The sequence below is a fragment of the Ovis aries genome, chromosome 7 (genome assembly GCF_016772045.2).
Source record: "Ovis aries strain OAR_USU_Benz2616 breed Rambouillet chromosome 7, ARS-UI_Ramb_v3.0, whole genome shotgun sequence".
Lineage (NCBI taxonomy): Eukaryota > Metazoa > Chordata > Mammalia > Artiodactyla > Bovidae > Ovis > Ovis aries.
The window spans coordinates 86,616,582-86,632,471 of record NC_056060.1 but is presented as its reverse complement, the minus strand read 5'-3'; the positions used below and the strand labels follow the sequence as shown (position 1 = coordinate 86,632,471).

The 15,890-nt window shown below is 58.6% G+C and overlaps 2 protein-coding genes across 6 annotated transcripts in view; one reads left to right on the top strand and one right to left on the bottom strand.

Moving 5' to 3' along the window:
• Positions 1-735: 735 nt before the first annotated feature.
• NGB (neuroglobin) lies at positions 736-6,098 on the top strand. The gene is made up of 4 exons (XM_004010811.5): positions 736-1,080; positions 2,498-2,609; positions 3,209-3,328; positions 4,692-6,098. The coding sequence occupies exons 1-4, from the start codon at positions 992-994 to the stop codon at positions 4,824-4,826; spliced, it is 456 nt and encodes a 151-aa protein (XP_004010860.1). The 5' UTR covers positions 736-991; the 3' UTR covers positions 4,827-6,098.
• A 5,804-nt stretch (positions 6,099-11,902) lies between these two features.
• Positions 11,903-15,890, bottom strand: part of TMEM63C (transmembrane protein 63C) — a 75,584-nt gene continuing 71,596 nt past the window's right edge. For all 5 annotated transcript variants that reach the window (XM_027972076.3, XM_027972077.3, XM_042252787.2 and 2 more), the window contains one exon: positions 11,903-14,893. In XM_027972076.3, the coding sequence (XP_027827877.2) occupies positions 14,693-14,893 (201 nt within the window). In that variant the 3' untranslated portion in view covers positions 11,903-14,692. The remainder of the gene's footprint in view (positions 14,894-15,890) is intronic.

Genomic DNA, 15,890 nt, shown 5'->3' with positions numbered 1-15,890 from the left:
GCTCACCATTGCTGCACCTGAGACCCCACCCCCGGCCAAGCACAGCTGGGGTTAGAACCAGAGCTGACAGATTTCTAAGGAGCCTCAAGAAAACGCAGGCCTGGCTGGACACGGCGGTGGTCTTGGCCCTGTCCCTAAAGCTGAGCACCCTGGTGGCCCCTGAGTGTGCCAGGGTGCTTCAGTCAGTAACCAGAGCTAGGGCAGACCCTGCCCTACCCTTCACGGCCCTCCCCCAGCTGCGCCTTGTCACACAGGCAGGCACCCTGGCCTTCTTCCACCCTCCCCTCGGGGCAGCAGGAAGGAGACATGGTGCCAGGGGTCGGATGCCTCCAGGCAGCGTTTGCGTGGGGTAGCGGAGAGGCGAGCAGCTCCAGCTCCCTGCCCTAACTGCTGCTGCTGCTGCTGCTAAGTCGCTTCAGTTGTGTCCAACTCTGTGCGACCGCATAGACGGCAGCCCACCAGGCTCCCCCGTCCCTGGGATTCTCTAGGCAAGAATACTGGAGTGGGTTGCCATTTCCTTCTCCTTGCCCTAACTAGTAAGTGGTAAAATTGTCACCGGATGAGAAACCGAGTTCCCCAGAGGCTCGGCGATTTCCGTGAAGCTCTGAAGCCCTGTCCTTTCCCAAGCCGCCAAGTCCGCGGCCAGAGTCGGTCGCCCGGAGATGCGTGTCTACCCGGACGGAGAGGGGCGGGGGCCGCGGCGGCTTTAAAAAGCCCCAGGCGGGCGGCGAGGGCGGGGCGCAAGGCATAGCGGCCGGGAGCGGGGGTTCCCTGGAAGCGCCGGGCCGGCGGGGGCGCCTCCACCTGGGCGGGGAAGGAGCGGTGGCTGGACCATCCGCGCTCTCCCCATCCCCGCGGCGCCCCGGCCGAGGCGCGGGGGCCGTAGGAGGTGCCGAGTGGCCGCGTCTCCGCGGAGATGGCGCGGCACGTGCGGTGACGGTGCCCGCGCCCCGAGGGTCCCAGCCCTGTGCCCCGCGTCCCCGGGGCGAGCATGGAGCGCCCGGAGCCCGAGCTGATCCGGCAGAGCTGGCGGGCGGTGAGCCGCAGCCCGCTGGAGCATGGCACCGTCCTGTTCGCCAGGTGAGGGCGGCCAGAGCGTACCCGGGGGTGCGGGGAGCGGGGTGGCTCTCCAGGAATGAGTCGGAGGCGGCCGAGCTGGCGCCGGAGAAGCGGGGCGCGGCGACCAGTGGCGCAGCCCCTGCGGCTCTTCCCGCGGCGGCCGCGGCGCGTCTGGGCGAGCGCACACACTCCGCTCCCAGCGAGGCTCTCTGGGCGCCGGCCAGGGTCCTCTCCCGCCGCCCGTCTCCCTATACTCCGGGCCCTGCGCTGCGCCCCCTCCCCGGCCGTGTGCCTCCTGAGTTTTCTTTCCTTGGGTGATGACTGCAGGGGTGCCCACCGCTGCCCCTATGGAGAGATACCGGGGTGTCCCAAGGGCCTGCGTGGGAAGGCTGTACTGGGCGCCTGGTCCGCAGGGCACGGGGTCTGGGCCCCGGAAGTGTGCGCTTCCAGCAGTCAACTTCAGGATAAAGCTTTCCGAGGAAATGACAGGCTAGGACCTGAGATCCTCCAGGGAAGGGAGGACAGATGCCCAATTCTCACCACCAGAGAGAGAGGGGCGAAGAAGTGTGCAGACCCCAGAGGGGAGGGGAGGCTGCCTTCAAGATCAGCTTGAGGGTGTCTAGGTAGCCCCTCTGCCCTCACCAAGAAGACATGCCCCCTCACCATGGTTTTTCAGGAGCCTTGGCTCCTTTAAGCCAGCCCAGAACTTCTGAAGAGGTTTTTGTAAAGCCTCCCCCTCGCAAACAAAAAGGGACTAAATTTCCAGTCTCAGGCCTCCCAGATAAGGATGAGAGCTTATACTTGGGCCTCTCAGCTTTCCCCAAACCCAGTCTTTTCTCTGGCGCCCTCTGGCCATGCTGCTCCCAAGCTGTGTGATCTGAGACACATGACTCAACCTCCCAGGGCTTCTGTTTCCTCGTCTATAAAACTGGATAACAGTTACACCCACTGTTTAGGATTGTGAGGGGATACCTGAGTAAACCACGTGCAAGGTACTCAATGCTCAGAAAGTGTTAGGACTTCTGAATACTAATTATTATTGTTGCTGGGCCAAGCGCCTTTGGCCAGGATGGGACTGGGGGGTTCTGATCCAAGAATGGGAGGGAGGGGAGGAGAAGGAGACAGACGGCAGGAGGGGAGTCCCCACCACAGACTCCGGGTTTCCTGTCTGAGGACCCCTGCCTGTCCCAGCCCACACTCCTCCACGGTTTATGGGAGGGGCTTCCCTATGAGGCCTGGGGAACACATGTTTTCCACGATGCAGAAGAGGTAAGAGGGGCCAGCGGCAAAGCTGGCCAAGCGGTGTGTGCCAGGCTGAGGGTGAGCTGGAGTTTACAGCCCAGGCTCTGCGCACCTTCCTCTGCTGCAGGGCAGCCAGGGCCCGTGGAGCCTGGAGGGGCGACCCCCTCCAGGGCTGACACCGGGACTCCCCATGCAGGCTGTTTGACCTGGAGCCAGACCTGCTGCCCCTCTTCCAGTACAACTGCCGCCAGTTCTCCAGCCCAGAGGACTGCCTGTCTTCCCCCGAGTTCCTGGACCACATCAGGAAGGTGAGGAGAGGTGGAGGGCCTTCCTGGGGGAGAACAGGAGAGGGAGAACCCAGGGTGGGAGAATTCCTTTGGCGTCCTTCCCCAGCCCTGGGCTGTGCCCCTTCTGCTCCCTCCTGTCGGAGGCATTTGCTACTTTCCCTCTGTGCTGAACTGGGCAGAGTTGGGGCACCCGGTCGGCCAGCTGCTCCCAGCTCTGCCCTTTGCCCTCGGCCTCATCCCTTGGCTCCTGTAGGTGGTGTTTGTGCTGATCCATCAGGGACCATCCCCCTGTAAAACCAAGCTGGGGTTTCCTTAGAGGCTGGTGGCTCTTGCAGGGTCTCAGGAGGCCATCCCAGGAGGATAATACTGTTCAACAGGTGTGTCTAGGGCTTTGAGCCCCTCAGCAGAAGGCAGCTTCCTTCATGGCCTAACGTTAGTAGTCTGGCTACCATAATGTGAGCACCCCCAGTAGGCAGACACAGGCTGCCTTTTGTCTCTGATCCCAGATAAGCAAGGGTCTTCCCTTCCTTCTGGTTGGGACCCCCCGGTTCTGGACTGGTTGTGAGCAGGGGCAGGGAGTTGCTCTGATCTCCATTTCACTGCGACCTTGATCTTGGCAGGTGATGCTGGTGATCGATGCTGCAGTGACCAATGTGGAGGACCTGTCCTCCCTGGAGGAGTACCTGGCCGGCCTGGGCCGGAAGCACCGGGCAGTGGGCGTGAAGCTCAGCTCCTTCTCGGTGGGTAAAGGGGCCCTTTCTCTCTCCAAAGCTCCTGGCCTGAGGCTACCACCCTCTCCCAGGCCCCTCCTATCCACCTGTTCATCTCTCCCTCTCCTAAACCTTCAGGTGACTGCATTGTTAGGTACTTGCTGTGTGACCCTGTCACTGCCTTGACCTCTCTGAGCCTCCAATTTTTCTTCTCTGGTATGGTTTCTCTTGGAACCCATAGAAAGTGAAGGAGCCTTTGGGATTGCTGCTCAGTTTTATATCAGCATGCATAAAACTATCCCAGAACCAAACTGGCTTAAAACAATGACTTCTGATTTCCCTGGGCTCAGTTGAGCGGTTCTTCTGTCCCACGTGCTGTGGCTGGAGTCACACGTGCACTGCGTTCAGTTGGGAGCTCAGCTGGGGCTGGAATGTCCAAGATGGCCTGTCATCCTTTGGGATCTCTCTCCCTGTGGCCCCTAATCATTCGGTAGTGGAGCTGAGCTTCATTCCAGAGTAGCTGCTGAGCTCCAGGAGGGAGTATTCTAAGAGGACAAGCCAGCCTCTGCTTGTATCACTCACTAATGCCCCACTGGCCAAAGCCAGTCACATGGATGAGCCCCATGTCAAGGGCCTGAATCCTTGACGGCCCCCTCACGGGACCACTCACCTAATGGCCCACTGCACGGTCCAATCACCTTGTCAGATGTCATCACCTTGAGGAGTGGACTGAGTTTGACTTGTCATTCTCTCCATCCCCAGCACTAGTGCAGTGTCTGGTCTTTAGTGTGTATTCAGGAAATATTTGTGGAATAAAGACACTGTATTTTATAATTAATAATTAAAAAATGAGAGCCATCATTATTGCTGAAGACTTACTAGGTATAGATGCTGTGCTGAGAGCTTTCAGTAGATAATCTCTTAACCATTCCAACAATCTGATGAGTTGAAAGTTTCCCTGATGAAGCAACTGAGGCTCAGAGAGGTTACCTAACTTGCTCAAGGTCACACAGCTCACAAGCACTAGAGTCAGAAAGTGAACTCAGGATGGCAGAGCCTGTGCTCTTAACCTCGTGACTGCTGTCTTGCAGAGGAGGAGGGACAATGACTTCGCTTGGTGTGAGCTGGAAGTGCCAGGCAACCCCTCACTCCCCACCCATGGGGTAGTCGTGAGGCTGGGAGTGGAGCGAAATGCTTCATTCACTTTGTCTCACCTTTAAGTGGCACCCAAGGATTGAGGGGCGGAATCCTGCTCAGGAAGCATGGACCCCGTGCAGGAGAGCCAAAAAGCCCAGGAGTCCTTACCAGCCCCCAGCCTCAGTTTTCTCACCTGTGGAATAGGGGCATGCCTCCCTGCACCTGGGAATGATAGGTGGCCCCCTTGCCTCTGCAGACGGTGGGTGAATCCCTGCTCTACATGCTGGAGAAGTGCCTGGGCCCTGCCTTCACACCCGCCACGCGGGCTGCCTGGAGCCAGCTCTACGGGGCCGTGGTGCAGGCCATGAGTCGGGGCTGGGGTGGCGAGTAAGAGACGGCGCTGCCCAGTGGTTTCCACCTGGTAACACTCGCCCCCGCCCCTGCCTGTCTGTGTCTGTCTGTTGGTCTGTGTCCATCGTAGCCCAGGCTCCCCTAGGCCTCCCTGCCTCGTGGTCCTTGTCCCCTTGGCTGTGCCAGGGAGGTGATGGAGCAGGGCTGGGCCTCAGTCCCGCTCACCCCCAACCGCAGGCGGGGTGGCTTTTCCTTTCCGATTTCCTCCAGTTTCCCCTAGCTTCCTCTCTGCCAGCCCAGCCTTCCCCTCTGGCCTCCCCACCCCCTCCTCCAGGAGGAGGAGCAGCGTTTTGGTGGCAGAGGTGGCATGGGGCCCAGGGAGGGTTGGGGGAGGCACAGGGCTTTGAGGGGTGGGCGCTCCCATCCTCCTCCCTGCCTGGGTGAGCCTGGGCTGAGGCGGGCAGTGGGCTGGCTGAGGTTCGAGCACCTTCCCAGCTCGCCTGCCCTCAGCACGTTTCTCTCCCAGCAATGTGTTTGCTTTGCACAAGGAGAGGAGTGGGACAGCTCTGGCCTTCGTGGCGGAACCCCAGGCAGCCGGAGCAGGTGGCCGGAGACCAGCTGGCTCTGTGACAGGGCCCCTCTGGGTCTCGGGGAGCGGCAACCTCTCAGATGCCCCCCGACAGAGTAGTTTTTCTTTTCTTGTGTCAGGTGGAAACTCCCCTGTATCTCTGTAGGAAGCAGCTATCCAGCCAGGGTGGGTGGGCTGGGGAAGGGCCAGGAAGCTGGGGGGTTCCTTCCCGAGAGATCCGAGTCTGCTCCCCAGCCCTGACTCCTACAGAGCCTGAGGCTTAGCCCCTGCCCACCCGCACCCCTTTCTGCCTCTGCCCACACCGACAGCAGGTCCAGGGCTCCCATATTTAATACCTGCTGTGTGCCTGTACCTGGGCATCCCAGGTGCCGCTAGTAGTAAAGAGCCTGCCTGCCAGTGCAGGAGACGTAAGAGATGCAGGTTGGATCCCTGGGTCGGGAAGATCCCCTGGAGGAGGGCGTGGCAACCCACTCCAGTATTCTTGCCTGGAGAATCCCCATGGACAGAGGAGCCTGGTGGGCTACAGTCCATAGGATCTCAAAGAGTCGGACACGACTGAAGCGACAGCATGCACGCGCATGTGCCTGTACTTAGCAGGGTTGATGGACAACAGCAAGAGAGTCCGCCTTCCCACGCTCTGAACTGTCTCCACTTTTATCTTTTGCTGCGTGCCGTGGTTGTATAAACACACGAGAAATAAACCTGTTCTGTGTGCCTCTCTGACTCTCTGGGACTGGTCTTTTCTTTGGCGTTGGCTTGTGTCCAGATGAAGCTGCAGGGTGGTGGATGAAAGGTAATGTGGGAGGTCGGGGTCAGGAGAATCAAGGCCAGAGTGGGTGGAAAAGAAGGGATGGGTGTGGGGAAGCCAGTGGCTGAGATGGAGCGAGGGGTCTGTGGTGGAAACTGGCCGGCGGGGCACACAGCCGGACTACATTTCCCAGTGTCCCTTGCATTTAGGTGAGCTGTGCGACTGAGTTCAGGCCAGTGGAATGTGTGGACATGTGTACCACTTGCAGACCTGGTCCCCCCAAACTCCTGCCTGCTCCTCCGTGCTCTGTCATCCTCCAGCCATTTTGATGCAGATCCCAGTGACCTTGAGGGCTGTGCCTTGAAAGTGGCAGGCTCACAAGGTGGAAGGAGCCTGAGTCCCAGATCACTGCTTGGAGGAGAGCACCCCCTAATTAGAAGTGTCTTGCAGCATCCAAGCACTTCCCCTGAATGTAGTGCAGGGGCTCACTCATTTTAATTTTACAGGAAAGAGACAAACTTGTGTTTGTGCCATTACACATTTGGGGGTTGGTTTATTTCAACACATACCCACACTAGTCTGGAGTGTGAAGCAGTTCACTGGCCAGGGGTCTGGGAGCCCACCCGTTGGTGGACAGGGTGAGGCCACGAATTGAATGGGCTAGGTGTCAGGACAGCAGCGCACAGCAACAAACCGTGCAGGGTTTCCAAAGAAAGCTTCTAGAACCTCTTTGGAGGGGTAGATGCTAATCCCAGAGTGGACTTTTTAGGGAGACTATATGTGTTAAGCTAGGGTGTACATATTGGAGTTGAAGACCAGCTGTGAGTGTAAGTGTGTGTGTGTGTGTGTGTGTGTGTGTGTGTGTGTGTGAGGAGGAACAGGCAGGCAACCGTACAGAGAGAGCCAGGTGTATGGGGAATGAGAGACTTTAAGAGTGGCCTTCATCCAGGCAGGCTTGGGGTTACCCCCTGCCTGCTCCCCACTTACTCCTGGCCTCCAGTGTGTGGGGCCCTGGAGCTGGGCTGTGAGTAGTTGGAGGGGCTGCACCCGGGCCAGCTGTCCATACCCCGAGGTCTGATTTTCTCAGCCCAAGACCAATGCCACCAGTGCCAGCAGAGCCTCCCTAGCTGGAGCCAGGGCCTCACTTTTGTTAAGCTCTGGGGGCCAGGCCTGCCCGGCTCTGACTGCAGACCTTGGGTCTGGAGCACGTTAGGAAGGCTTTTCTCCACTGGAGCATCTAAGGGACTTTTCTCTTGAGCCCCACAGGCTCCCATGCGGGGGGCCCCCTCTGCTGTGTGACCAAAGAGTGGCTCAGACTCAGGTGGCCACGCCTAGCCTCAGTCTCCTGAAGGCTTGACACCCACACTGGAGATGGGGTGACCTGGCTCTGGATGGGCTGCACCCTCTCCTCCGATGCGTCTGGAGCCATCCTAAGCAGGGTGCTTTCGCCTCTCTTGAAGGTCTTTCTTGCACTTGTGCATGTCTCCAGAAGAGTTGTCCTTCCTTGTCCTTCTCATGTCCTCACTCCCGTGAGAGGATGGGAACCCATTTCAGCCAGGCTTTCATTCCCCAGCCCCCAGCTCACCATCAAAGTCACCAGTAGCCTCCATCCTGCCCAACTCAGGGGTTGCATCCCAGGCTTCATTTTGCTCTTCTGCTCAGCGGCGCTTGGATGAGTTGAGCACTTTGGTGAGCAATTTTTTATTTTTAAACTTTTTTATAGTGGAGACGTGTTAACATACACAGAAATCAGAGCCTGACGGATCTCCAGGTACCCTTCACCCCTACATCCGCATTGAGCAACTCAAGACCTCTTCATGACTTCTAATTTTACTGGACAGTTTCAAAGCTAATCCCAGATTTCGTGTTCTTCTACCCATAAGGTCTTCCATATGGTTTTCTAGCTAATTTTTTTTTAACATCTTAACCCACACCATCAATGTACCTACCAGGATAAACGGTTATCTCCTCAACATCGCCAAATGCAGAGTCCGTATTTGAATTTCCCTGGTATCTCAGAGATGTCTTTCTGCAGCTGGTTCATTCAATTCAAGATGCAGTCAAGGGCCACACACCATATCTTGGCTGTGCCCCTTAAACGTCTCGTTTTCTTCCAGCTTTTTGCTCTCTGCCCTGTGCCGTCGATTTGTGGGTGAAACCTGGTCATTTGTTCCACGGCTCGTCCAGCATTTGACCTGGCTGGTGCCTCTTGGTGGCGTCTCTGAGCTCACCTGTCTCTCCCCCGTATTAACTGTCAAGTGTGTTTTAGGTGACCCCACGCCCTCCCCTCTGAGTAGCTTTCCTCCCTGACTTCCGGGACGCCAGGCTCTCCTGGTTTCCCCCTTCCTCTCTGTGGCTCCTTCTCAGTCTCCCCTGCAGACTCTTCTCCCCATCTCCCTCTGGCCTCCTCCTCATCTCTGCCTGCACCCATGGAGGTCGCGGCCAGTCCCACACTTTCCACACCATCTGGATGCTGAGGGCTCCAGAGTTCACCCCTCCAGCCTAATTCACCTCTACTCCAGACTCTGTCTCCAGCCACCCGCCCAACATTCGCATCGGGCACCATCTCAAAGGTAACACGACCCAGGTGGAGCTCTGGGTCTTCTTCCCAGACATTCTCCTTCCCAGCTTTCTCCACCGTGGTGAACCAGTTTACTTAGTTGTTCGGGCTGAAGAACTGGGAGTCATCCTTACCTCCTTGCTCAAACCTCACGCCGAATCTATCCAGGAATCTGCAAGCCCTGTACCAAATCTCACTTCCTCTCTCCTCTTTCACTTGCCCTCTCCTTATCTGAGCTACCATGTGGTTGCTCCAGGCTGCCCTCATCAGAGCCCCCTAAGGGGGCTTTCTGCTTCCATCTTGTCCCCTCCCTGTGGCTTGTAAGGGGGTGTCTCTTCCCTGCTATGAATCCTCCAGTGCTTTGCCCACGGAGCCCAGTTGCCCCCTCAGACCCCACCCCCACCCCTCTGCCCCTCGCTCACTCTGCTCTGGCCACTGCGGCCTCCTCTCTGGTCCTTGGCTCCTTCATCCATTTGTTTCCCCGTCCCCTTCACGCCACCTCCACTGGCTCATGTGTCTGGTCCCCCCGGAGTTTGTCCCGAGTCCTCCCCATCTCCAGACACTTTCCCATCCTGCTTTGTTTTTTTCTTCAAAGCGCCTGTCCTGACATCCCACTAAATGTGTTAATTGCACTTACATTCCATTGCAATCGACATGGGAAGGCACTTTGGGCTCTGTGTTTGGAGGGGAGGGGAGGGGGTGGGTTCAAACCATGGCTGAAGGTGCTGAGCTAGGTGAAAGTGACCCCCGAGGCTGGTCTGTGTCTCTCTCCGACCCAACAGTAGTGCTTATTGCCAAGGAAGGTGATTACAGCAGAAGTCGTCCCCCCGCTGGCATTAATCACTGTAAGCCCAACGGCAAATGCTTCTTTGGGCCTAATCTTTGGTTATCTGCCAGGCACCTGCTATTTCAGCTCTTTGGAGGCAGAGTGAAGGGACGAGAGGTTATCCAGCCTGTGCATCTGTAACTAGGTACGGCTACCGGGGGCTCTGCTGGTGGCTCACTGTCAAGAATCTGCCTGTTAATGCAGGAGACACGGGTTCCATCCCTGGGTTGGGAAGATCCCCTGGAGAAGGAAATGGCAACCCGCTCCAGTACTCTTGCCTGGAGAATCCCATGGACAGAGGAGCCTACAGTCCATGGGATCACAAAAGAAGTCGGACATGGCTGAGCAACTAAATGACAACCAGCAGCTACAGGGCTACCCCTTCCCGGAGGTGAAGGCGGTGTGAGGTGCTGGGACCAGCTGCCCTGGTTCCGTGAGGCTGGGATGGTTTTCTGATGGCTTCAGGAGAGCCTCGCCCACTCAACTCTCCTGCACCCCAGAGTCACTGGGGGGATTGTGTGAAACAGAGGTGATCGGGCCCCACCTCATAAATTCTGGCTTGTTCAGGGAGGCGGCCTGGACGTGGGATTGTTTACAATCTCCAAGGAGACTTCCACTGGCAGCCAGAATAGAGACCCAGTACTTGAGGCTTGAGAGAGGCTGGGCTGCTGGTCGTCAAGGCCACGGTATCTCAGATGTTCAGAAAACAGCCTCTGTTGAAAAAAAAAAAAACCTGCACGCTGTCTTCCCAGAAGCTGGACTCTGCCACGCTTCCCCAGGGCCTTTACAGAGCGAGCTTTGCTGGCAGAGTCAGCCAGCACAGAGTTCCCCAACGGCTTTGGGAGGGTGGCAGGGAGCTGCCAGAAGCTTGGCCTCCACAGGCAGAGCCTCCAGGAGTCCAGGGCCTGTCTGCTTCCTCCCAAGCCCTGCAGACCCCAGCCCGGCACTCAGTGTGGTGCTCCAACACCCTCTTGGGCAGAGCCTCATGAAGTTGGCATCCTGGACTGCCCTGGCACCAGGCCTCCCTCCTGGCCATCTGCCTAGTTCCCCCTCCCCAACACCCCCCATCCCTGTTTCCAGGCGTGGAACACAGCCCCTTTCGTCCGGCCAGGGTGGTCTTCCTGCTCTCCTCTCCACTGAATTGTCTCTGTGGATTTCATCTGACTCTACTCAGAAACTAATAGTGTTGAGGGGAGAGGGGTCAAGAGCCTGGGGCTTGGGCCCCTGGCCAGGCTCACATCATGGGGAGCTTTGAGCCCACCCCCATGAGTGGACCATGAAAGCTTGGGGAGAAGGTCCAGCAAGGGTGCTCCCGAGCACCCCTTGGGAATCGAGCCCTGAGAGTGCCCTCTGCCCTCACAGGGGGCATTGACAGAGGAAGCCCCCCTCCACGCCCCATTCCCTCTATCCCTGCAGCTGAATCTGCTCCATTCAGTAATGGACTGAGCGATTGACTTCCCGTCCTCCTGCTTTCAGGATGAGGTGACCAGTGCAGGGACACCACGCTGCCTAGAGAAAGGCCCAGAATCCTGGTCTCCTAGGCGAGGACATGTCATTGTCCCCCATGGTAGGGAAGTTTTCCTCCTTGTCATGGGCATGACAGCTGACATAACTACCCTTTGCTAGAGGGTTTTCTTGTTCCTTTCAGGCCTGACGAGGCAGCCCAAGTGCCCAACCTCTCCCTAACCTCTCCCTGCCCCGGTGTCGCTGGCCGAGACTGGTACAGACCTGAGCCTCGCCTGCTGCCTCTGCTGGGGTCCTCCATGGGTCAAGTCCAGCTGCTCATCAGGCCAAGAGCCAGCTCTCAGGGCACAGCACTCAGCTGGAGCTTGTGCTGCCCAGGGGAGGCTGCCTGATGGCTTCTTAGGTAGCTCAGGGACCAGAAAGTTCTCATCTGCTTCCCAGGTGGTACACTGGCAAAGAATCCACCTGCCAATGCAGGAAACACAAGAGACACGGGTTCAACCCTTGGGTCAGGAAGATCCCCTGGAGTAGGAAATGACAACCCCCTCCAGTGTTCTTGCCTGGAAAATTCCACAGACAGAGGAGCCCAGCAGGTTACCATCCGTGGGGTCGCAGAGAGTCAGATACAACTGAGCACACACTTTTAGCAGACAGGTCTGGGGACTCTCAGAGCACCCGCAGTGGAAAGAAAGAGGCAGGTTCACTTCTGGGCCAGGCAGCGCTTGCCAGGCCTTCTTCCCCTGTGAGGCCAGGGGCCAGGGAAGACCTCAGGGCTCAAGGGTTTCCCAGGGGGACAGCTTCTGGTCCCAGGTGCCAAAGCCACAGCACAAGACATGTGCTTCAGCCTGGCCCCCTCCAGGAGCTCCGGCTCCTTCCAGATGGATTGGAGGCCCTGCTGGGCAGGTTCAGACTCAGAGGCACAGGCCAGCCAAGGTTGGGAGGATTTGTTTATTCAAGGCACAGTCATAGCGTTAATAACAAGAAGGTTCGGCGTTCTGGCACATTCCTTAAGTGGTGGTGGCCAAGGGAAGTCCACACGCCCCACTGGGGTCCCCAGAGGATGCAATGCTGCTAATAGGCACTTTGCTTCCAGAAGCTTCTGAGGAAGAGGCAGGCAGGTGTGGAGCTGCCCTAGGCCCAGGGAGGGGCGCTTCTCGAAGACTCTAGGCGATCCCTGGTCTGGGAGGCAGCTCCCTCCAGAGAGGAGCAGGTCTGAGGCTCTGGGGGTCGCGGGAGGCCGTGGGGGACAGATGGGGCAGGAGGCGGGTGGGGAGGGGGCTGTGGATGGGATGAATGGTGGTAGGCAGAGGCCAGCGGGTGAGACCCGTGTGGGCCGAGGGTGCAGGTTGGAGGGGAAATGCCCGAGGAGGGCCTGGCTGTGCTGTGGAGGGACCCAGACTCACCCGCGCCCCAAGCAGCGGCCGCGTGAGGTGGAGCAGCTGTGGCCGGGGCCCCGGCTGGTTGCCCTGGGTCTCTGGGAAGAGTAGAGATGCCAGGGGACTCCAACACTCCCAACACCCTCCCCATCTTCTCTCAGAACCAGGCCACCTTTTACCCAGGGTCAGAGGAGGCAGCCTCAGCCCTGCTGCTGTGTCATCTGCTGGGACCCTTCCCATACGCAGCTTCCACAGACTTAGGGGGACCAGGCGAGAGCAGCCGCCGCAGGAATGGTCCAGCGGGGACCACGAGACGGGGGCTGGATGCCAGCAAGAGGTGCCAGGAGAGAGGGAGCCCTCAGGCCAGCTTCCGGTGGGACATGCCTGCCGGACACCTGACGGTTGGTGGGGGGTGGGAGGGCTGGAGTCGCCACCTCCCCATGGCGGACAGGGCTCCAGGCCAGGGGTCCTGACCGCTCTGCTCTGGGAGGGGACCCTTCCCCTTGACCGCTGGTGAAATGTTTGGGGAGCAGGCCTGTGGGGCCTGGATTTATGGGGATAATTTCCTCCTTATTCAGACCTGGATGGGGTAAGACCCCCTTCTCCCCCCAGCTGACCCAGGCTCTCTCTGGAAATTAACCCTCGTGCCGAAGTCCGGGCCGAGGTCTCGGTGGTGGGGTGGTGGGGTGGGGGCAGAGCAGGGCTTCTTGCCCCTCAAGTGCTATTTCTCCTCTGGGGTCAAGCTTGGAGCTTCTGGAGCCAGGATGTGGGCAGCGAGGGGACTGGAAGTGAGGCTCAAGTGATCTGAACTCAGGAGCACCCGTGTGCCCAGGAGCTGGTGGCCAACACCCAGGTGAGGGGGACCTGAGTGCCCACCTTCAGGAGGTTGGCCGCAGGGACCCAGGCCTTTTGATGACAGAGCTCAGGAAAGCCCTAGAGCACACAGACCCCACCTGGAGCAGCTCATCCCACCCCACCGAGGCCCCTGCAGCCCTTCTCTGTGTCTCCCTCGGCCTGGCTGCCTGGCGGTCCTGGTGGGCCACCTGTCCCCAGAGGCTGAGGCCTGCAACTCCCTGCCTGGGGCGAGGGTGCCACCAGAGTCCTTCCTACTCAGGATTCAGCTCCTCCGGGTCCCGGGTGGTGGCCGCTTTGGGAGGGCAGCCTGAGTCTGCCTGTCCATGGGGGGACACAGCGCCCCCGACCCCACCACCCACAGGGAATCCACAGTGTCTGAGCCAGGACCATGCCGGAGGCACTCTTCAGCCCAGAGTGCAGGGCGGCCCAGAGAGGAGATATGGGTCCCACTTGGAGCCCGGGGAAAGGCCAATCAGTGCCTGGTCTGCAGCGTGGGCTTCTTACCCTAAACTATGCCCCCCCCGCCCCCGACCTTGGCTGGGGGCTTAGGCACTCAGATGGGTATGAGGCAGGGGCAGCTCTCAGCAGCCACATCCTTGACCTTGGGGGTCCTCTCATTAGGCCCTGGGGCTTGGGGGAGGCATATCTGGTTTCTCATCACTTGGCATTTTGGGAGAAGACACCTCCTCCTCCCCACCGCCCCAGCCAACTCCGTGAATTCTGCCTCTGTCCCTCCCACCGGACAGTAACCAGCCTGGGTTGCTTTCATAAGAATGCACACAGGTCCCATTTAATGAGCCCCGTTACCCTTGCAGGGACAGACAAAAGAACAAGTCTCTACGCTGTGGCTCCTGGGACTCCTGATGAGGAGCGGGGGACAGAGAGGGGTCAGTCGCCTCCTTCCCATCTACGGTCTCACCCATCCCTTCCTGCCGGTGGGGTGAAGGACTTTTTCCTTGCGGCTCTCCATGTGGGAAAGCTGGGAGGAGGTGGTCCTCTGTGTCTTGGGTCATCCGCAGACTGCAGGGGAGGGATGGGGCTGGGAGGAGGGTGGGTGGGGGGTGGTGCAGCCGCAGAAGCTCCTCGGGCAGGGCAGCTGGTGGAAGGGTGGGGAAGACCCCAGAGAGTCTTCTTCCTGCCTCCTCCCTTAGGCATACCTCCCTCGTGACCCCAGGAAAGCCCTCCAAGTCTCCAGTCTCTGTGCTCTGAGCTCCAGCCGCTGTTGCCAAGAGGCGAGGCTTGCCTATATCCTCCGTCCCATCCTGGGGGGCCCCTTCTAGACTGCCCAGCGTCTCCCGTTCCGGCTGGTCAGCAGGCCGGGGCCTCCACGTGGCCGAGAGATACAGCCAGGGCTCCGCTGGAGCCTTCCCAAAGTCTGCAGGATGTGTTGGGGGGGCAGACCAGGGCGCCCTGCTGCCTCTCTCTGCCAGGCCCTTCCCGTGGCAGCCACTCCTGGCTGGAGTTGCCAGGTGGAGGCCTGGGTCCTGGTCAGTGATACTGGCTCTCGTCCCCCAGTTCCATTCCTTCCTGGAACCGGGCTGAGTCCAGCTCCCTTGAAAAGGCCCTCACACCGCTCTCCTCTTCTCCCTCTTCTGGCTGTCTGCTCATGGTGCCGTAGGTGGGCTGGGCGGGGGAGGAGGCGGGGGTCAGGTTCATCTCCGGCTCTTGCAGCACGGTGGCCACATACAGCTGCTCAGGACAAAGAAGGGAGATGGGACGAGGTCACACCTGGGGCGAGGCGAGGTCATGTCCATCTGGGCACACCCTCCCCCCGACCCTGCCCACCCCGCCCTGACACTCGACCTTTCTCAGGGCCCCCGCCCTCTAAGCTGTGGCTCCTTCCTCCTCCCCTGGCAGCCCGCGTCCTGGCCAGCCTGCCCAGTCTGCCTTCCCAGTTGCTCTCGAGCACAGAGAGGGCATCTACATGCTCCCTGGACTAGTCAGTGGTCTCCTAACTCCCAGCCCATTGCTTCTTCAGCACACGTGCCGTTCAGTCTCGGTTCCAGGTCTGGCTGAACCCAGGGGGAGAGGACAGGCTCCCTGACACCGGGGGTCTAGGGGGGGAACCCCCATTCCTGAGCTAGTGCGCTTTCTATCGCAGCTTGAGCGATGCATCCAATACCCTTGGGCTGCGTTACTGGCAGGCCCGTGAATGAGGATTTGAAACCAAGGCTGCCATCTGAGGTCTTAGTCATGAGACCTGTGAAGTCCAGGCCCGGGCTCAGGAATGCCTGGGACAACAGCCGAATAGAAAAACACACAAGAAGTAACAGGGATGGGGCTGTCTGTTGTCCTTTGAAGGGACTTTGAAACCAACTCCTTATTTTGAAAACAGGTAATTATTGGGTAGAATGAAACCTTTTCTGTAGGAGTTTATTAGAGTGAGACTAAAGAACCCTACTTGATGAAGGAACATTTTTTTCTGCAATAGAATTTAGATATTTTCATAGGGCCCAAGTCAACCCCATAGGTAACTTTTGGGTCCTCCAGGAAAAATGGTAACTGAAAAATGGAAAAAGCCAGCAGTCATCCCTGAACCCGGGAGTCACTTTAGCGTCATTAATGGCAATAAATGGGATATTATATATCTCCTCGGCCTGTAATGTTCTAGGCCCTAGTGTTGAACTTGAATCTTCAATTCCAGCCTTTGAACCTAACTTCTAGTTTTCAGGAAATACAGGAGATA